This window comes from Mus caroli, chromosome 17 (assembly GCF_900094665.2).
Source record: "Mus caroli chromosome 17, CAROLI_EIJ_v1.1, whole genome shotgun sequence".
Taxonomy (NCBI): domain Eukaryota; kingdom Metazoa; phylum Chordata; class Mammalia; order Rodentia; family Muridae; genus Mus; species Mus caroli.
The window spans coordinates 24,164,601-24,185,470 of record NC_034586.1 but is presented as its reverse complement, the minus strand read 5'-3'; the positions used below and the strand labels follow the sequence as shown (position 1 = coordinate 24,185,470).

The 20,870-nt window shown below is 52.4% G+C and overlaps 2 protein-coding genes and 1 pseudogene across 2 annotated transcripts; 1 reads left to right on the top strand and 2 right to left on the bottom strand.

The window, feature by feature from the left end:
- Window positions 1-610: 610 nt before the first annotated feature.
- On the bottom strand, window positions 611-2,964 carry Rpl10a (ribosomal protein L10a). Its single transcript, XM_021186516.2, has 6 exons — window positions 2,890-2,964; window positions 2,623-2,697; window positions 2,461-2,541; window positions 1,975-2,123; window positions 917-1,089; window positions 611-813 (listed from the first exon to the last, which is right to left on the bottom strand). Exons 1-6 carry the CDS (start codon window positions 2,892-2,894, stop codon window positions 643-645), a joined length of 654 nt encoding a protein of 217 aa, XP_021042175.1. The 5' UTR covers window positions 2,895-2,964; the 3' UTR covers window positions 611-642.
- A 1,944-nt stretch (window positions 2,965-4,908) lies between these two features.
- Fance (FA complementation group E) lies at window positions 4,909-18,244 on the bottom strand. Its single transcript, XM_021149554.1, has 10 exons — window positions 17,850-18,244; window positions 15,784-16,375; window positions 15,078-15,122; window positions 14,758-14,823; window positions 14,373-14,516; window positions 13,955-14,078; window positions 13,704-13,782; window positions 10,572-10,641; window positions 8,670-8,795; window positions 4,909-5,326 (listed from the first exon to the last, which is right to left on the bottom strand). Exons 1-10 carry the CDS (start codon window positions 18,242-18,244, stop codon window positions 5,225-5,227), a joined length of 1,743 nt encoding a protein of 580 aa, XP_021005213.1. The 3' UTR covers window positions 4,909-5,224.
- On the top strand, window positions 11,778-12,260 carry LOC110312578 (annotated as a pseudogene).
- Window positions 18,245-20,870: the final 2,626 nt, after the last annotated feature.

Genomic DNA, 20,870 nt, shown 5'->3' with positions numbered 1-20,870 from the left:
CACCCCTCATCACTGGCATGCACCTGTGACCAGAGCTCACCTTAGTGCCTCAAGTAACAGCTACTGTGGCTTGTTAAGTGGCAAACTTAACAAGAGAGGCCTGGGATTAGCTGCTGCCAGGTGACCATGCTGGGTGCTCATGCAGGTCTTTAGATAAGAGACCTAAGAGACCTCTGTCATCCACAAGGCCTGGGGTAGTTTCAGCACTTCTCTGAGACCTATCTTCACAAGGTGATTCAAATGGACCATATATGTTCCCTGGCTGACCTGCTGAGCCTATTCATGTCCTGCCCTCACATCTACTGGTTTGTTTCCCTCCAGCCCTGGAAGCCTACCCAAGATGGGTGTTACCTGGAAGCTACAGCAGGCAGGAACTCTTATGCCCACTGCTTAAAGCCATTACTGAGCAGTCTATGGGTGTCCCCCTAAGGCCTGATAACAGCAACAGCCCCAAACAAGAAAACCACACGGAAATTAGCTTGGGAACTTCACCTAGAAAAGCCAGGTGGTTAGAGCTACCTTTCCCACCACCTGAGAAGCATTGCAGACCTCCCTCCAGCTTTGGGAGTGGCCTCACATGCCCTGCTCCCAATCACAGGCACACCAAGGCTGAGTGGCAGCAATGAGGTTTATTGGAGCATCCTAATACAGACGCTGGGGCTTGCCCATGGTGCTCTTGATGTACAGAGCCCGCACATTTTGCCAGTTTTTCTTAAGCAAGGACACCAAGAAATTGACAGCCAGATGAATGTTGTAGACTAGCTCATCATCGGTCATCTTCACGTGGCCGACAGCGACGGCCAGACACAGCACCTGCACGGACAGAAAAGGTCAGCTAGCATGTACCCTTTCCCCCAGTGACTAGCCCAGGGCCTAACTCTTTCTGGTTTCCCCACTACACATCGCCCAGACTGACCTTCTTCATCTGGAACTTGATTGTAGATTTCACCTCATCCACTTTGGCCACCATGTTTTCATTGTGTGTCAGCAGGGAGGGGAACTTGCCAGCCTTGTTTAGGCCTGGGCCCAGGATACGTGGGATCTGCTTAATCAGAGACTCGGAGGCCAAAAAGGCATCGTACTTCTTGGCTAGGAGAAGACACGGACACTCAGGACTGAGCCAAAAATAAAACCATTTTAAACAACCAACCCTTTATTTGCAACGAGAAGGCCAAGTTGCCTCCTCAGTCACCCTCAAGTCCTCACAGAGGTCTTGGACCAGGATGTCCCTGGTGTGCTGCATAGAACTGAGGGGCTGTGATGGCCCCCACCCCTTGGATTCACTGTAAGCCTGCATTTAAAGTGCCTCAAACTATGGACTGGAGAGATGGCTCAGCAGTTAAGAGTGCTGCCTTCCAGAGGTCCTGAGTTCAATTTCCAGCAGCCACATGGTGGCTCACAGCCATCTGTAATGGGATCTGTGGCCCTCATCAGCCTGCTCATATACATAAAATAAAATCTTAAGAAAAAAGCTGTCTCAAAATCTGTCAAAGGTGGACCAAGGCTAGCTACCTGAGAAGCCTCAAGCAGGCCCGGAAACCATGTCACCTGAGAACACAGCTCAGTGACAGGGCACAGTCCTGAGCACTTCTAGAGGACAACCTTAGACCCCAGTCTGGCAACATCAGTTAGACTCAGTATTACTCCAAAATGGAGATACCTCCTCCTATCTGTAAAAGCAGGCATGACAACTGCCTAGCTCACAGTGGATAGATATTCCCAAAATGTATGCGAAGACAGGGGCTACCATGGAGGCTAACACGTCGGAGACACTTGTGACCCCTCCATAGGTTGTTAACTGAAAAGGCTTGAAACCCAAACCAATAGCTGGCTATGAGTCAACTGCACACATGGGGAAGGGGGCATCAGACCGGCCCGTGGGGCATTTTCTAACTGTCGTGAAGCCCACTGTTTGCTGCCACTCCCGGGCAGGGGATCATGGGGTTGTGTTCAGCCCCAGTGAGCCCCACCTACCCAGCTTCTTGACCAACTTCTTGTTCTTGTTAAGCTTCTTGAGCGCCTCGATGTCCATGTGGGGGATATCCACGGCCTTGGCTTCATCACAGTGCTGCTGGTCCCCCAGGACGCACACCGAGAACTTGGGGCGAGGGGTAGACTTGAGCCTGCGTTTGTGGGGGATGGGGGGGAGAAGGACAGAGAACAGGTCATGCCCGACACTGGCCATCCTGCTAGATCTGAAGGCATGGCAGGGAGCGGCAAGCCTTACCCGGAGCTCTGGGTAACACTAGCCTGGCTTCTCAGGCTAGGCGGCGGGCTCGGCCGAGGCCTCCCCACGCCTCCCCTCTTGTTTTAAGACCCAGGGTGGGGGTCCGTCCAGCCAGCCTGCCCGCAGCAGGGCTCCTGAACTACCCTGGCATGTCAGTGTCCCCGTGCCCGCCTAGGGCGCGGCCAGGCCACACGGGGACACTGAGGGCTGGGTGGGGTTAGAGCGGTGCCAACCTGACGGTGCCCGAGAAACGTTTGTCCTTCTGAGGGTCGTAGTTCTTCAGGCTGATCTGCAGCTCCACCGTCTCCAGAAACCTGAGCGAGAGGGGAGCTGTGAGCCCGGGTGGCCATGGCCGGGGATGCTCGCCCTGCCCCGGGAGGGAGGCCCGCGCTCACTTGCGGCGCTTGCGCTGGTTCCCGTGCAGGACTTCCCGCACCGCCTCGTACAGGGTGTCGCGTGAGACTTTGCTGCTGTTGGGGAGAAGCGAAGGCGCTCAGGGCCGGCCATGCTGCACCCCGGGCCCGAGGACAGGCCCACGGCACGCTGGGGAAAGGCTCGCGACGCGGGGCAGCCGCCGGGAGAGCCTCCGAGACGGGCCGCGGGGCGTCCGCGGGCGTCTGGGTGCGCGGATGGCGGTGGATAGCACCCCGATAACAACCTACCTCATGGCTGCGGCTGCCGCGGAAACCGGAAAGGAAGGCAGAACGCTTCGCGCATGCGCTCAAATAGAGCTCGCGTTCTCGCGAGAGTTGCCCGTTCTCTGCACGTTCCGCGCTCAGTCGAGCCGGAGAGGCGCTGCAGTTTGCGGCCGCTGGGGGGCGCCGCCACGCGGCTGCACCGTGAGAACCGCTCTAGGAGCGGCAGGCAGTCCTGCATTGGGACAAGGCCTGAAGCCGGGCCCTGGGATCGGATTTCTCCCTGCTCTCTATCTTCTGTCTGCCCCATGATTTCCACAGTCCTCGGCAGAACCGGTCTTCGTTACAGCCTAATTTGGTGATGAGCCCCGCAGAGCCACTGGGCAGCCGCCCCCTCTAGCCGTGCATTGTGCAATGGTCCGGCCACCGCATGTGGGCAGAGGCACGGAAGACAGGAATAGCTCGAGGAAATGACCCTTGCTGAGATCTGCAGAACGGGAAAGCGCCTTGTGACTAGATTAGGATCAGATGTGCCTGGCTTAAGCGTAAGCCTCCACCTGGGAGGAGGCGCCCCCCAGTCTGTCCTGGCCATCTGTATAAACCGCCCCTGATTCAGCCTCCGGGCAAGGTGGACTTTGGACAAATGCCCCCGTCTTGTCTCAATTAGTTGGCATTTCAAACAAAGTCGTTGTTGTTACTTGACCCCGGTCTTTGCAGTTAATAGAGAGGCACCGGGTCAAGGAGCGTTTGCAGGGAGCCTCCAGATCTGGAATGACTCATTCGGAGGCATGTCACCCTCTCTGGGAACAGGTCACAGATGTGGCCAGCACCCACCATTTCCAGGGAGCAGACCTACGAATAGCTCATCTCGCCTGAGCACACACACAGCACACAGCAGGCAGGATGAAGCAGGTTCCCGCAGGGGCAGAGCAGAGCAGGCAGGTTGAAGCTGCCAATGCCACCCACACTCTAAAGGCCACCAACATGGTGAGTTGCTGACGTTTGTCTCTTAGACATTGTTCCCCTTGCTTCTGTAGTCGGCATCAGCTTGTTCTCAAAAGCCAGACCTTCTCACAGGACTGACCTCCCTCCTTCCTCGCCTCGCCTCCCTGGAACAGGGACTCAGAAGCACCCAGAAACCTCAGTTCCCCACCCACTGCAGGGCTAAGGTAGGAGGATGCTGTCATGAACTTTCTCAGGCTAATTCAGTCACATCAGTTTGGCGAATTTTTGTTTCTTGGCATAGCCCTGACTCTCTTGGAATTCACTCTGTAAACCAAGGCTGGCCTTGAAATTAGAGATCCGCCTGCCTCGATCTCCTGAGTTCCAGGATTAAAGGCCTGTGCCACCGTGCCCAGCTGTGTGCTACTTTTTGAGTGAGGTGCTGTGGAAATACAGATGTCACACAGGGGTGCAGCAGGCACCCTGTGTCTTTTCAGCCCATGGTGGGTTAGACAGCCCTCAGATCCCAGTCCAAACCTTCACTGCAGCTGAAGACAGAGTTCAGAGTCCTAGCAGGCCTAAGACTCCAAGCTCAGCATGAAAACAAAAGTTATGGGTCCCAAGCCCACCCTTGCCCTCAGTGTAGCCCTTGACACTCAACAGGCAGCTCTGACAGACCTGCTGTGATGGGAGGGGTGGGGGGCAGGTGAAGGAGTGAAGGGGGTTCTGTCAGATACGCATATATCTGACATGCGTATGTTTGTACACGTTTGTGCTGTGCATGCACGAGCACTCTGAGTTGCAAACATGCCAACACACACACACACACACACACACACACACACACACACAGGGTCAGAGGTCAATCTCAGGTGCCAGTCCCTGCCTTCCATTTTGTCTCCAGCTAAGCTGGCCCTGCAGCTTTGGGGTACTCTCCTGCCCCCACCTCCAGCCATCTCAGCCACACCCACAAACTTTTTTGAGACAGGGTCTCTCTCACATAGCTTAGGCTGGCCTTGAATTCTGTGCAGTTGAAGATGACCTTGAATTCCTGATTCTCCTAGCTCTGCCTGAGGGCTGGGATGACAGAGCTGAGCCACCAAGCCTGGATGGACTGTCTTCTTTTTATTAAAACTGTTACAAAATTACTCAGTTCAGAAACAAAACAGAGGAGGTCACAACATATACCTGAGCACAAAAGGCTCACACTGAAAGGCCAGCTTTTCTGCCCACCTCCCACTCATCCTCCACCACCCCTGTATACTGATGTTGTCAGAAGTGGTACCCAGGGCCTCCTCTCTGCTCTTTGTGGAGTCAACATGGCCCCTGCAGAGCCTGGGGTGTTGGGCAAGAGGCAGCTGACTGCTGAGATGGCTGTGTTCTGCGACAAGTGGTCAGGGCGGTGTGTCCTTGTGTATGGTCAATGGGTCACATGTCTCAACGCTGCCTGCAGGGCCTTCTTCAGGAAGGTGGCGTTGGGCTCTAGGGCCACAGCCAGGTCCAGGCTCTGCTGCTCTGTGATCTGGGGAGGAGGAGTCAGGTCAGGACTTCAGCAGCCCATCTCCCGTCTACTCAACACGCTATGGGGAGAGAGGAAGGAAGCGAGGACAGGCTCCCGGGCATCTGAACCTTTCTGCCCCTTGTGGTGGAGCAAGAACCAGGAGGGCCTGGAGTTCTATGAGCAGTGGAGCTCAGAGCCAGCCAGCCCCACTGATAGATGAGCTTCAGGTGTGTCTGACTCAGCACCCAAGACCCTCCCAGGCTACAGAGGAGGAGAGGGGTTTCCAGGCACGCCTCAGACCCTGCTCTCTCTCCCTGGCCTGTTCCTATGCCCTCTACGGGGCTCAGGTACCCCCCCCCATTCTCCAACCCCCACTCCCCAAAGAAGACAGGGGCAAAGTCCTTCCCCATCTGCAGGTCCTGATGCCTCTGGAGGACGGCCCTTCTTCCGGGATCCAGAGAGGTCTGTGGAGAACCCAGGGGCCCCAGAACAGCACACAGAGGTTGTGATTCCACTCTCCTGGGTTCATGGGGTCAACAAATTACCTGCATGATGGCCAATTTTGGCTGTCAACCTGACATGGCTGGGTGAAGAGGGAACCTCATCTGAGGAACTACTGCCATCACACTGTGGCCTCTGGGGCATTCTTGTGTTGCTGGACAACATGAGTGCTCAGCCTACAGTGGGCAGTGCTAGCCCTGACTAGGGGGCCCTGGATTATATAAATCAGCAAGCTGAGCCCAGCATAGTGGCCCAGCCTTTAATCCCACCACTCAGGAGGCAAAGGCAGGATGGTCTCTGAGTTTGAGGCCAACTAGGTCAACATAGGGCATTCAGGCTAGCCTGGTCTCCATAGAGATCAGGCTAACCAAAGATACAGAGGAAGCAGGAAGCCCTAGGCCCTTTCTCCAGCACTGCATAAGCCAAGTCATAGTAGGGTACCCATTAACCCTAGCACTCAGGAGCTGGAGACAGGAGGATCAGATGTTCAAGGTCACCTGGGCTGCATAGCAAATTCAAGGCCACCCTGATCTTGTCTATTTTATGTTCAATAGTACTTGTCTGTATGTCTGTCTATGTGCAAGTTTCAGAAGCCCTGGAACTAGAGTTATAGACAGTTGTGAGCTGCCGTGTGGTTGCTGGGAATTGAACTCAGGACCTCTGGAAGAACAGTCAGTGCTCTTAACTGCTGAGCTACCTCTCTAGCCTGAGATCTTGTCAAAATGAAGAGCTCCCTGACCCATGACCATGCAGGGCCTTCTAGGACAGGACGCTAGGCCTGGGCCAGTGAGGTGGCTCAGAGGGCGAAGGCGCTTGCTGCCAAGCTTGGCTACCTGGGTTTGATCCTGGGACCGACACAGTCAAGCTTCTCAAAGTTGTCCTCCGGCCCCTACATGTGCACACGCAAAATACATAAACTTAAATGCAATTTTAAACATTAGAATCAGGGGCTGAGAGATGGCTCAGCGGTTAAAAACCACTGACTGCTCTCCCAAAGGTCCAGAGTTCAATTCCCAGCAACCACATGGTGGCTCACAACCATCTGTAATGAGATCTGATGGCCTCTTCTGGTGTGTCTGAAGACAGTTGTAGGGTACTCATATAAATAAAATACATCTTTAAAAAAAAAAAAAGGCTGGGCAGTGGTGGTGCACGCCTTTAATCCCTGCACTTGGGAGGCAGAGGCAGGCAGATTTCTGAGTTCGATTTGAGGCCAGCCTGGTCTACAACAGTGTGAGTTCCAGGACAGCCAGGGCTATACAGAGAAACCGTGTCTCGAAAAAACAAACAAAAAAAATTAAATTGAATAAAAAAAAAAATAGAATCAGGGGCCGAGAGACGGTCCCACATTTAACATCACTTGCTGCTCCTCTAGGGAAACCAGATTTGGTTCCCAGCACCCACATGGTGGCTCACAACTGTCTGTAACTGCAGTTTCAGGTAATCTGGTGCCCTCTTCTGGCCTCCACTGGCACTGACTGCACGTGGTACACAGATACATGTTAGAGAGAGAGAGAGAGAGAGAGAGAGATATCGCACCCACACACAGATATATAAAGGAAAAAAAGAGGGGGGCTGGAGAGATGGCTCAGCCGTTAAGAGCACTGACTATTCTTCCAGAGGTCCAGAGTTCAAATCCCAGCAACCACATGGTGGCTCACAACCATCTGTAATGAGATCTAGCACCCTCTTCTGGTGTGTCTGAAGACAGCGACAGTGTACTCACATAAAATAAATAAATTAAAATGGAAAAAAAAAAAACTTTTGGAATTAGAACTAAATCCAGTGTGTTTGTGTGACCTGTGACCCCAGTGCTGGAGTTAGGAGACAGGAGACCCCCCCCCCCAGGCTCACTGCTCAGTCAGCCAGGCCAGGCAGAGAGCTCCAGGTTTGGTGGGAAACCATGTCTGTACAATGGAGCTGCTACACAGACACTGTGGCATAAGACAGGAGCCCCAGAAGAACTTGAGGCTGAGGCAGCAGGAGCTAACAGTGTCTGAGGGCTGATGCACAGGACAGGCTAGGAACGCACAGCCTCAGAGGGCTTTGCACAGGGCTTGAGCTGCCACGAGGAAGTCGTAGCAGGCTCGCCCCAGCCGCTGCTGGCTCTCACACTGCTAGCTCCTGGCTCCAAGGATCCCCAATGTCAGTCCTGGCTCATGCTGTATCTCTTGCCATGAACAGCTCGCCAACAACTCCAGCCTGTGGCCATCAATGTGTTCTTGGTGTTTGGGATGGGAGTGAACCTCTCATATAAAATGGACTGGCCTGGAGTTTGCTATGTGCAGAGCTTGGCTTTTTAAAAAAAGAGAAAAGAGAGCCTCGTGTATTCAAGGCTGGCCTTGAACTTCTAATCTTCTTGTCTCCAGCTCCTCAGAGCTGGGATGTTATGTGCACCCCCAAACCCCACATCCAATTTACAAAGTAAAAGGAGTTGAGCCCAGGCTTATGTCTAAGCTAGACATACACGCTGCTACATCCTTAGCCCTCCCCACTTTTTATTATTTTTTTTTTATATTTTTTTTAAAGATTTTTTATTACATGTAAGTACACTGTAGCTGTCTTCAGACTCTCCAGAAGAGGGCGCCAGATCCCATTACGGATGGTTGTGAGCCACCATGTGGTTGCTGGGATTTGAACTCTGGACCTTCAGAAGAGCAGTCGGGTGCTCTTACCCACTGAGCCATCTCACCAGCCCCCCACTTTTTATTATTATTGTTACCAATTTTTTTGTTTGTTTGTTTTTCGAGACAAGGTTTCTCTGTATAACCCTGGCTGTTCTGTTCAGCTCAAGGGGAACTCCCCAATGCCCCACATACTACCAGCAGAGGTCCTGGCTGGGTGAGCCCCCGTCGACACTCACACTGGCCTGGTACTTGGTCATCACCGTCAGCATCAGCTTGGCATAGGCCATGGAGGTAGTGGCTGCTGGTCCCTCTTTGCAGAGTCTCTGCACCAAGACACTGAACACCTCAGGGGTCATCTCTACCTGCATGCATTGGGACATGGGACAGCGTCACAGGACAGCGTCTACCCTAAGCTGTCCATCTCCTAGCAGGTAGCTGAACAGAGTGCTCTATAATGTTCCTCCACAAACCTCACTATTGAAGTCTTGGTCCCAGGGCAAGGTACTGGGAGGTGGGGTCTGTCTAAAGGGGACGGTGGTAGCCTGGCCCTGTTCTCTCTCTGCTTGCCGGCTGCCATCACCAGAGCAGTCACAAACTCCTTCCACCACGATGGTGCCTCATACAGGTCTAGGAGCAATGGAGCCAACACCAGAGGGAAGCCTCTGACCTGCGGACGCAGCCAGCCTTTCTTCCTGCTCTTTCCCTCAGGCAGTTTGTCTCAGTAAGAGAAAGCTAACACACAGCTGTCTCCACAGCTGGACAACAGAGCCCAGCTGAAGGCTGAGAAGAGATTACTGAGCTGGCATGAGTCGGCAGCTACAGGTCTCACAGAAGAGTAACTGCCCTTGCAAAGGTTCAGTCAGGGCCACGGGGAGGCAGCGACTCTCGCCTGCTGCAGTAGATACTGAAGCCAGGCCAGGGTGAGGTTCTGAGGGGCACTGCCAGCTCTTCAGGCTAACGAAGGACCACTAGCACCAGGTGGCAGTCAGCATGTCACACGCGCCATCTTGAAATCTCCCCACACTGTTGTCTCGACTCTCAGATAAGGAGACCTGGGCATGATCGGACACAGCCAATCCCCTGTGAAGCTCCATCAGCATCTGCCAACTTGATGGATTTAGAATCACCATAGAAACACATCTCCCTCAGCCTTCCACCATGACAGGCTGTACCCTTAAACTGGGAGCCAAAACCAAGCCTTCCTTCTTCAGGTTGATTTTGTGAGCTATTTTTATCACAGCAAGGAGTAATTACTCAATTACCTAAGATGCAAACATGGGAGAAGCCAGGAATGGTGTGGTTCACCAATAATCTGAGGACTTGGGGCAGGAGCCCAAGGTCAGGTTTCTATATATTGAGGTTCAAGAGCAGCCTGGACTACTTGAGAACCTGTCTCAAATAATAATAATGATGACAATAATAATATAATGATGGAGAATTTTAGGTGGTAAGATAGGAAAATGCTAATATACCACTGTAAGAGAGCAGGGCTGGGGCTGGGGCTCTGTTGATGGAGCCCATGACTGGCATGCATGGAGCCCTGGGTTCAGTATCTAGTATCGCATAAAATATGGCATGGTGACACATAGCATGTACAGAGTCCTAAGCTCAAACTCTAGGTGGACACACAAAAAGCAGGTACACTGGGCCCAGGACTGGTGAACCTCAGCCCCCGTGAGAAGCAAGGAAGACCAGTTTAAGGCCTGCTGTCTAAGCAGCCAATGTGAGTGTTGCCCTAACTGGGTGGTGTTTCTCTGAAACAGTGAGAGCTGAGCGTCAGGCCGGGGAGTCAGATGCCTGGGACAGTCAGGGGGAACATTTTGCTTAGCTCCTGTTGAGTTTTTAAAGACTCTAACCTCGTGTGTTGGTGCACACCTGTAGTCCTAGCATGAAGAATGACCAGGAAGTTCAAGGTCACCCTCCAGCACACAGGGATTCTAGGCCAGCCTAGGCCACATGATAGAGAAGCGGAGACGCCAGTCCCAAGGCAGGTGCTACTAAAAGTCAGGGCTAGGTGACCAGGGGTCAGCTTTCTGTCCCTGCCTGCATCTGCAGGGCCTTCTGCAGTGACACAGGTATAAGACAGTGGCCTGCTTGTCTGACCCCGAAACCCGGAGCCCTCAAAGGAGCATACTCACTTGCCGTTCCAGGAGCGTCTGCAACACCAGGAACGAGGTCTCTTCTCTCCAGGCCAGCTCCAGGACCTGCCTGCACAGAAGACACCTGGTAAGGCCTGTCCCCAAAGCCACTCGGGGTCCACAGTAGAACAGCGCCAGCCTTACCCTAGCAGCTGCAGACCCCAGAACCATCCTGGGTTTGACCTCAGGCTTTATCACCAACTGTCTTTTTTTTTTTTTTTTTTTTTTGCGCTGAGTATGGAAGCCACATTGGCTCTGAAGCTAAGTGATCAGTGAGCGGCTGGCATTATTTGAGGCTACTACCCCACCCCACTATGGTTTGTGTTATATCACACACACACATATATATACACACATATTTATACACACACATACACACATATATATACACACATACACACCAGAAGAGGGCATCAGATCTCATTACAGATGGTTGTGAGCCACCAAGTGGTTTCTGGGAATTGAACTCAGGACCTCTGGAAGAACAGTCAGTGGTCTTAACTGCTGAGTCATCTCTCCAGGCACCGCACACACATACCCCGTTTTTGTTTTGTTTGTTTGTTTGTTTTTTCCCTTTGAAAGACTCACAACTATGTGTTCTAACACTCAGAAGACAGAGGCAGACGGATCTCTGAGTTCAAGGCCAGCCTGGTCTACAGAGTGAGTTCTAGGACAGCCAAGGTTACACAGAAAAACCCTGTCTTGGAAAACCAAAAAGGATCTACTTTGTAGCACAGGCTGGCCTGGAACTCAAAGCAATCCTCCTGCCTCACTTTGTCCCGAGTGCTGAGATTTGACACACGAACCATCAAGCCTGGCTCTAAGCAGCATCTCTAGTCTATGTCTGGCTGTGAGATCTTTTTACTATTAATTTCAGCTGCACTCATCCAGGGTCCACCGCGTGGACTCAGTCCACCGTTAGTTACTCAGTGAGTCATCTCTCCAGCCTGACTTTGTGTTTTGTTTTTAAGATTTTTATTCTTTTTGATTATGTGCGGTTGTGTGTGTCACCTAAGTTCAGGTAACGGGGAAGGCAATGAGTGTCAGAGGCCCTGGAGCTAAAGTTACAAGCAGCTGTGAGCCGCCGGACGTGGGTGCTGGGAAGCAAACTTGGCTCTTCTGTAAGGACAGCATACTCTTTTTTCTTTTTTTTTAAAAAGATTTATTCTTTCGGCCGCCGCAGCCATCTTCCAGTAACTCACCAAAATGACGAACACAAAGGGAAAGAGGAGAGGCACCCGGTATATGTTCTCTAGGCCTTTTAGGAAACATGGCGTTGTTCCTTTGGCCACATACATGCGAATCTACAAGAAGGGTGATATTGTAGACATCAAGGGGATGGGCACTGTTCAAAAAGGAATGCCCCATAAGTGCTACCACGGCAAAACCGGAAGAGTCTACAATGTCACCCAGCATGCCGTGGGCATCATTGTCAACAAGCAGGTTAAGGGCAAAGTTCTGGCCAAGAGGATCAATGTGCGGATTGAGCGCATCAAGCACTCAAAGAGCAGAGACAGCTTCCTGAAGCGGGTGAAGGAGAACGACCAGAAGAAAAAGGAAGCCAAAGAGAAGGGCACCTGGGTGCAGCTGAAGCGCCAGCCTGCGCCACCCAGAGAAGCACACTTTGTGAGGACTAACAGAAAAGAGCCTGAGCTGTTGGAGCCCATTCCATACGAATTCATGGCCTAATTGTACACAAAGAAATAAAATACCAGCACCAGGAAAAAAAAAAATAAATAAATAAAAAGATTTATTTATAATATATAAGTACAGTGTAGCTGTTATCAGACACCCCAGAAGAGGGCGTCAGATCTCATTACAGATGGCTGTGAGCCACCATGTGGTTGCTGGGATTTGAACTCAGGACCTTCAGAAGAGCAGTCATTGTTCTTACCCCCTGAGATCTCTCCAGCCCCTCATAGCACACTCTTTTTTCTTTTAAGATTTATTTATTTATTATATCTAAGTACACTGTAGCTGTCTTCAGACACCCCAGAAGAGGGTGCCAGATCTCATTACGGATGGTTGCGAGCCACCATGTGGTTGCTGGGAATTGAACTCAGGACCTTCGGAAGAGCAGCCAGTGTGCTCTTACCCGCTGAGCCATCTCTCCAGCCCCCTGATAGCACACTCTTAACTGTTGTCTCCCTAGCTCCTATATCTATGTTTAGGAAACAATGTACCCCAGGCTGGCCCCAAACTTGCCATGCAGTCAGGCTTAGTCTTAAACTCTTGACCCTCCTGCCGCTACTTCCCATGGATAAGACTTCAGGCTTACACCACTAATGCCCAGCCATTTGATTTTACTGCCTAAATTTAATCCCGATTTTGAGCACTTACACACTAGAAATATTACATGAATCTCAGTGTTGAGACGCATATGTGCTACACACGTGCTCTCCCACTGAGCAACACCAAGTACCTTGGATGCCTGGTTTTCTGTGAATTCACGGTATGTACCACACAGACTACCTCGAAAACCCCCACAGAGGGACTACTAGGCTCAGAGACAAGAGTGAGTTCAGGCTTGTGTGCCTTGTAATCCCAGCACATGGGAGGAAGATGGTGGGAGTTCAAGGCTAGCCTCAGCTATGAAGTTATGCTCAAGGCCAGTCTGGGCTACATGAAACCCTGCTTTGAAAATAAATAAATAAGCCAAGTGTGGTGGCGCACGCCTTTAGTCCCAGAACTTGGGAGGCAGAGGCGGGCAGATTTCTGAGTTTGAGGCCAGCCTGGTCTACAAAGTAAGTTCCAGGACAGCCAGGGATACACAGAGAAACCCTGTCTCGAAAAACCAAAATAAATAAATAAATAGATAAAATAAACACAAACAAGCTTGAGTTAATAAACAAGGCCAGGATTGAACTCACGTCTGACTCTAACAACGCTCTTATCCTGGCTAAGCTGAGCTACTTCTTAGAGGGACCACACCCAGAAAAACTGGGGAAGATGCCCGGCATACCACCCAACATGGGCCCAGAGGAAAGGCCACCAGGCAGGTTTAAGATCCCAGTGTCACGGTGAGCATGCGTACTTGTGTGTGCGCGGTGCTGGGGGTGAAACCATGGCCTCACACAGGCTTGGCCTGGGCAGAAAGTGGAGTGGGGTTAGCTTTGAAGTCTGCACACTCACCCCAAAATCTGGACCTGCATGTCTGGCTCCAGGGACTCATCCTTTATGAGGGAACACAGTAACTCGGTCTGCGCAGGACCTGGGCCAGACACAGGAGAGGAGAGAGGGCTGGGGAAGGCAGGGGAAGGCTGCCAGGGTCAGGATGCCCGCTGTCGGGCAAGTTACTCACTGAAGCCCTTACTCCCAGCAGGTCCCTTGAGATGAAGTGCGCTGGGCACAAAGGGTTGGGCTGGAGCTGGTTCTGCACGCACCTACATGTGGGTCCTGGAGCAAGGGACAGAGGACAGCCCTGCAGATGGCGTAGGTGTACTTTACACAGAAGGAGACGAGGGCCACTCTGAGAAGCCTGGAGGCAGAAGACGGCAGGTAGCGGATCTAGTCACAAGGGAGAATCACAAGTCACAGGGTCACATCTTCCCTTTAGGATTGTTTATCTCACACACATTTCAGATAGCAGGCTATGTTTCATAGGAAAACCCAAGTGTCTGTAGGATCACAGCGGCTCCCAAACCTGAAAGCCCCACCTGGGGCCCAGGCGGTAAGTTGTTACATTTGTAACAACATACAGCCAGAAGCCCAACCCTCTACCCCTCTTCCAACCTCTTCCTTAGGACTCTAAGGATTCTCATTATTCCCATCCCATTGTTCCCATTGACCCCCTGTGCCCACCCGGTCAAGAAAGAGGCTCCTGGCCAGCACAGAGGCATTGCTGAGGCTGAGAGCTGGTGTGAGACCCAGCAGGTGGCTGCAGAGCTGCAGGAGACCTCCATCAGGGAGCTGGGGTAGCTGTAGTTCCCTGCACAGCAACTCCATCTGGGTGGGGGGAACACCGAAGACACTCAGCTGCCTCTGCCACGCTACAAGCCCAGTGGGCAATTGAAAGCCAGGCAGGGATAAGAGGGGAGAGGAGGAGGGAACACGGCTCAGAGCAGGGAGAAACGTGACAGTGGGAGGAGCTTGGAGAGGTGGAGAATGCAAGCCCCTCCCCTGAGCTTCAGGGGAGGCGTGGAAACAGTCAGGTGTAGGGGTGACCTCAGGGCAGGGCCTGTCTCACCTCGCTGGGACTACATTCATGAAGAAACTGCAGGTCCGCTAGGGGTTCCTCCTGCCCCTCCAGCCCCTGGGGAGGCAAATCCTACATAAGGGCCAGCAGAGTCCTTGTGACAGGTCACAGAGGCTACTCTTGAAAGGCACTCCCAGAGGAGAACATCTTGGGGGATGATGGCCTATCCAAGCGTGGCCCTGGAGTGCCTGTCAGATCTCTGTCCTCCCCAGCCCCGTGCCGGGGTCCATGATCTGGGGCTTCCCTGGGCACAGCTACGGTACAGAGAGAAGCCAGAAGGAGGGCTGTGGTGGACTGGGAGAGCCTGTCACCTCCTGGAAGGCCTTCAGCAGCAGCTGCAGCCTGGGCACCTGGTCCTGTGGAAGAGAGTGCAGTCATGGAAAATTTGTGGTGCAGCAGGCCCTCTCAGCTCCCTCTGTGGGAAACACCCCGAAACACCCCAGGCAAGCACTGGGGAATGGGGCCCAGCACCCACACTAGGCTGCTCACAATCTCCAATCCCTGTAACTCTAGCTCTGGAAGCCCCGACGCCCTCTTCTGGCCTCCATTGGCATGACACGGGTGTGGTACACACAAGGACAAGCAGGCACACACATAAGCTAAATAAAACTTCTAAAGGGGGTGTGGGGCACACCACTGGGAGCTGACAGGCAAAGGCAATTCAGAAGCAGGTATGGGCCGCCTCCACCTAGATGCCTAGAGCAGCCTATGTGAAGCCCGGCCCACCACTGTCTTCTCTACACCCAGCCTCAATGGGGTAGGTAGACCCTGGATGAGCGGACAGGCTCTTGATATGACTCACAGAGCCAGGCAGAGCAGCAGGAACTGAACCCACACCCTAGCCCGTCAGGACAGGTGCTTCCCGATCCTAGTAATTCCCTCCAGTTTGGGAAGGGGAAGCCCACAACCCACCCCTTATCCCTGGCCCATGGATTACAGAGAGGTCCCTGCTGGAAGCTGTGTCTCATCCAGCTTTCACCATTACCCGGAAGTACCAGCTTCCCAAGCACACCATACCTGGACAACTTTGGGCAACTCCACACTCTCAGCGGGACCCTTGGGACCCTCCACGCCAGGGCCAGTCTCCGGAGCCTGGGCTTCAGTGTCAGGCAACACGCCTCCTGCATCTGGTGGGGATCCCAGTGACTCCAGAGTGGGTCTCTCTTCCGGTTCCTTTCCTCCCACCTCCTCCTCACAGCCCCGGAACCTTTTAGGGGATCTCTCTGACTCAGGGCTGGCAGCCTCTTCTGGCTCTTTCGTCCGTTTCCCGCAAAGCTGTGAGAGTCTGTCCTCTTGTTCAGGATCTGGAGCCTGGGCCAGTTTCAGCCCCCTCCCGCCTTGGCCCAGCCGCCCACACAGGTCCCGGAGCTGTGACTGACAGCTTCTGGTCAATGGAGAAGACCCCTCCACAGCCGCTCCAACCCCCACATCCCTTCGCAGCAGCTCCCCCAGGGCATGGAGCCAGGCATCAGGGGTAGAAGATGTGTCCTGATGGTGGAGCTGCAGCACAGAGTGGAGTCCGCTTTCAGGTAAGGACGGTAGGAGAGCCAGCAGCAGGGACAGCAGGTTCTTCCTGCAGACCCCAGGCAGCCGGAGCAACAGTGGGACCCTAAGAACAAAAGATTTTTGTTGTCTGAGTTGAGGGGCAGGGGGGGAGGCTCACTATGTAATCCAGGCTGGTCTTGACCCCTCAAATCACCTGCCTTAGCACCCTAAGTGCTGATCACAGGCATGTACCACCATACTGGTTGGGGCAGACTGGCTCTGGAGTTGAACACTGTGGCAGGCAACAGGTAGGGACTGGATGGCGGGACCTTACAGAGCTGCCGAGGGTAGGTGGCCAGGTCTGGTGGCACATACCTTTAATCCCAGCATTGCAAAGCTAAGGTAGACAGATCTCTATGGATTTGAGGCCAGTCAGAGCTAAACAATGAGACTCTGTCTCCAAAACAAAACAAGCAGGAGTCGCTGAGGATGGAGTGGTCAGGGACCCCTGCACCAGAAAGGGCTTCACAGAGCAAGTGGGCCAGGAAGCAGAAAGAACCCCACAACAACCCTTCATCCCACCTTTACTGCTCCTAAGGGGCCGGCTGCTGCAAACAGCTGGCATATCCTCTTTCAACCCTGGCCTCCAGAGCTTCCCCAGGGTCCCACGACTTTAGCTCTCTAGGATTCTACTGAGGTAGCCAGTGTGACCTGAACCAAGTGACCATGTCTTCAAGCCTCCCCCTGTGTCAGGGCCATTATCACACAGAGGTGCCTGGCATGTGAGGATAATAGAGAAATATCGCTCTGTATACCATGCTGGCCTCAAACTCACAAGAGATCTGTTAGCCTCTAGTTTTCTTGGCCTGTGCAGTCTTGGTTTCCAAATTGAAACAATCCTCCTGTCTCAGCTTCCTGATTGCTGAAATCAGACCCTACACTGTATGACTTGTTTTTGTTTTTTGTTTTTTTCCAGACAGGGTTTCTCTGTATAGCCCTGGCTGTCCTAGAACTCACTTTGTAGACCAGACTGACTCAGAAATCCTCCTGTCTCTGCCTCCCGAGCGCTGGGATTAAAGGTGTGCGCCACCACGCCCGGCATGACCTGTATATTTAACACAGGTGTCCACTTGACAAGAACATCTGTATTGGAGATACATTATTTGTTGATTTGACGGGGTCTATGTTGTCCTGGGTGGTCTTGAACTTGAAGATCCTCATGCCTCTGCCTACCGGGTAGTGCTATTACCAGCGTGCACCACTACACCACGCCTTTTATTCTTCTTAGGACAGAGTCTCACCCTGTTGCCCTGGAACTCAAGAGACATGCTCGCCTTTGCCTCCCGAATGCTGGAGTTAAAGCCATGCACCAGCAGCTCAGCAACTGGAGATGGAAGCAAGCACACAAACTCAGTCTGCACTTAGAATTCTGCCTGACAAAATGCGTGTCTCAGCCCAGTGTTGGCACGCGCACTTGTAATCCTGTCACCGAGGATATGGCTGCCGGAGTTCGAGGCTAACCTGGGCTAGATGGAACCCTGCCTCAACTACACAAATAAGCAGGGGGAAGGCGGCGGGGGCCACGGGCGGGGACTCACAGCTCCAGGCGGCCGTCGGGGCCCCGCACCTCGGGCTCTACGTGGCCCAGCGCCTCCAGGAAGCCATCCCAAGGGAAGTGCTCCGCGCGGCGGCCGAGGGCGCGCAGAACCCCAAGCCCGCGCCGCGCACCCTCAGGCCCTGCCTGTAGCGCCTGAAGCAGGAGGCGGGCAGGGGCCTCCAGGGTCGCCCAGGGCGCCGCTCCGGCCGAGGCTACGGTGTCCGACACCGGCGTCGCCAGCGCAGAGCGAACGCGGGGCGGCGGCCAGGACACGCGGGATCGGAACGCCACTCCAGCCGCACAAATCTCCCCGGGCCAAGGAAACTCGGAGCATCCAGTATAGCCTGAAGGGGCGGGACCTAGCGAGCGGAGCGGGGCCGGAAGGGACGTGATCATCGGGAGGGGGCGGGACCATCAACTAACCAGACCTGTAAGAGAGCGTCAAGGAGAGGGGCGGAGCGGGGGCGGAGCGAGGGCATCAGGAAGCAACTTAACTCCCTGCAAAGTACGAGAAGCCCGCGAAGGGGCGGGGCCGGTACCAGTGTCTGTAGCCAATCTGATCCGCGCTTGATGGAGCGGCTGTACTATACTGCTGCCTAATCTTAGTCCTTCTCCACGTCTTTTTTTTGTTTGTTTGTTTGTTTTTCGAGACAGGGTTTCTCTGTGGTGTAGCCCTGGCTGTCCTGGAACTCACTTTGTAGACCAGGCTGGCCTCGAACTCAGAAATCCGCCTGCCTCTGCCTCCCGAGCGCTGGGATTAAAGGCGTGCGCCACCACGCCCGGCTACTCCACGTCTTTTAAAAATGTTTCTTTTCAAAAATTATTTTATGCGTAGGGGTGATTTGCTTGTATATATGTAAATGCACCATGTCTAGTGCCCGCGGAGGCCAGAAGAGGGCGTGGGATGTCCTGGGACTGGAGTTAGCGGCTGTAAATTTACACGTGGGATCCTCTGCAAGAGCAGCTAATACTCTTAACCGCTGAGCCATCATCCCTCCAACTCCGTTTCCACTTTGCTTTTTCTGTGTGTATGTGTGTGTGCCTGTGTGTATATATATGTATGTGGGCCACATGTGTGCAGGAGCCCTGGAAGGTCAGAAGAGAAAGTCAAAATCTTTGAAACTTGAGTTAGGCAGTTGAGACTGCACGCGCATGCTTAGAAACCCCAGCACAATTAGCACTCTTAACCACTAAGCCATCTCTCTAGTTCCTATCCTTTTACATTTCTGTTTTTACTCATGTGTATGGGGCGTATGTGTATGTGTGGCTGGGAAATATCTCTATGTGTATATAGTATGTATGTGTTCTGAACCTTAGTCCTCTGTGAGATAGCAATATGGCCTCTTAACTGATAAGACATCTCCCCAGCCACAAATTATCAAATATTTTGACTGTGACAGTTACTTTCAGGAAGAAAAAAAAAAAAAGGAGATAAATTGAAATGCCTTATAATAGGATGACCAGGCAAAATGAACCCGATAAGGTGCAAGTCAGGGAGTCTGTAGGGAGGTCGCTACAGGAAGAGAAGAAACAGGGCAACGGCCCTGGTGCTGCAGGGTGGCTGGAGAGACCAACAGGCTTGAGGTCACACAGAGGACATTGGCTTTCTACTCTTGACTATCATGGGAACCCATGGCAGCATTTTTGAGCTGATTTTGATCTAAGCCAAACTATTTATTTCAAAAGAATGAGTTGGAAAAGGTAAGGTCTTTACTGCTTCANAAGCCAAACTATTTATTTCAAAAGAATGAGTTGGAAAAGGTAAGGTCTTTACTGCTTCACAAAGTGGGAGAAAAGGCAAAAAGACAAAAAAAAAAGAAAAAAAAAAAAAAAAAAAAAAAAAAAAAAAAAAAAGAAAAGAAAAGAAAGAAAGAAAAAGAAAATGCCTTCTTCTAGTAACCTCCTTTCTCCAGTAAGTAGACTGAAGCAGATTCCCAGGTGTTCCACAGAGGAGCTGTGGCAGATGTGGACCCTAAGAAGTACAGCTGGGACCTCCCCCAAGCCTCAACCAGGACCTCGCTGCCTAAGGCTTCGCATTTGAGTCATCTAGGTAGAAGTGGGGCAGAGTTCTAAACCTGGTTTAGGTTTCCACATTCAGAGAAGTCCAGGACGATATCCTCACCCCCCTGAGGAATGTACAGCGCAGTCCCCCAGAGGTCAAGAAAAGCAGATGGTCCCTGGGGACAGGGCCTAAAAATGAACAGTCTTCAGACAGCTTGGAACAGCTCAGTTATATCTTATTGATTTTTCTACCAAAATCCTACAAAACAGTAAAGTTTTAAAAAAATATATCAAAGACTTGTAAAGCAAGTAAGAACCTTTCTTCACTGTGGTCCTCTCCTCATCCCGACACCCACGCCTCCCCCTCCCCTACCCCAGGCTGGGAAACTTCAGCTCACAGAGGAGGAGGTGGAGGGTTTGAAGCAAAGCCCCAAGGGATTACCAGTCACCACTAAAATTTCTCACCCAGCAGGTCCCTTCCTCCTCTCCCCTCCCCTCCCTTCGCCTCCCCTCCTCTTTCTTTCTTTCTTTCTTTCTTTCTTTCTTTCTTTCTTTCTTTCTTTCTTTCTTTCATTCTTTCTTAATATTTATTTCATGTATATGAGTACACTGTAGCTGTCTTCAGACACACCAGAAGAGGGCATCAGATCCCATTACAGATGGTTGTGAGCCACCATGTGGTTGCTGGGAATGGAACTCAGGATCTCAGAAAGAGCAGTCAGTGCTTTTTTTGTTTGTTTGTTTGTTTGTTTTTATTTTTTTAATGCATGAGTGCTCTACTGTATATACATCTGAAGGCCAGAAGAGGGCATCAGATCCCTTCCTAGATGGTTATTAGCCACCATGTAGTTGCTGGGAATTTAACTCAGGACCTCTGGAAGAAGGGACAGTGCTTCTAACTGCTGAGCCATCTCTTCAGCCCCCAGTCAATACTTTTTTTTTTTTTTTTTTTTGGTGTTTTGAGACAGGGTTTCTCTGTGTAGCCCTGGCTGTCCTGGAACTCACTCTGTAGACAAGGCTG

Bases quoted from the DNA above. Each gene is read 5' to 3' on its own strand.
- Rpl10a (XM_021186516.2), bottom strand. The intron at 2,542-2,622 runs GTGAGCGCGGGC...CCTCTCGCTCAG, and splicing joins AACCAGCGCAAGCGCCGCAA to GTTTCTGGAGACGGTGGAGC. The intron at 814-916 runs GTCAGTCTGGGC...CTGTCCGTGCAG, and splicing joins TCAAGTTCCAGATGAAGAAG to GTGCTGTGTCTGGCCGTCGC.
- Fance (XM_021149554.1), bottom strand. From the start codon at position 18,244: ATGATCACGTCCCTTCCGGCCCCGCTCCGCTCGCTAGGTCCCGCCCCT. The intron at 14,517-14,757 runs GTGAGACAGGCC...CCCCCCACCCAG, and splicing joins ATGAATGTAGTCCCAGCGAG to ATGGAGTTGCTGTGCAGGGA. The intron at 10,642-13,703 runs GTGAGTGTGCAG...TCTTCTGTGCAG, and splicing joins ATGCAGGTCCAGATTTTGGG to GCAGGTCCTGGAGCTGGCCT.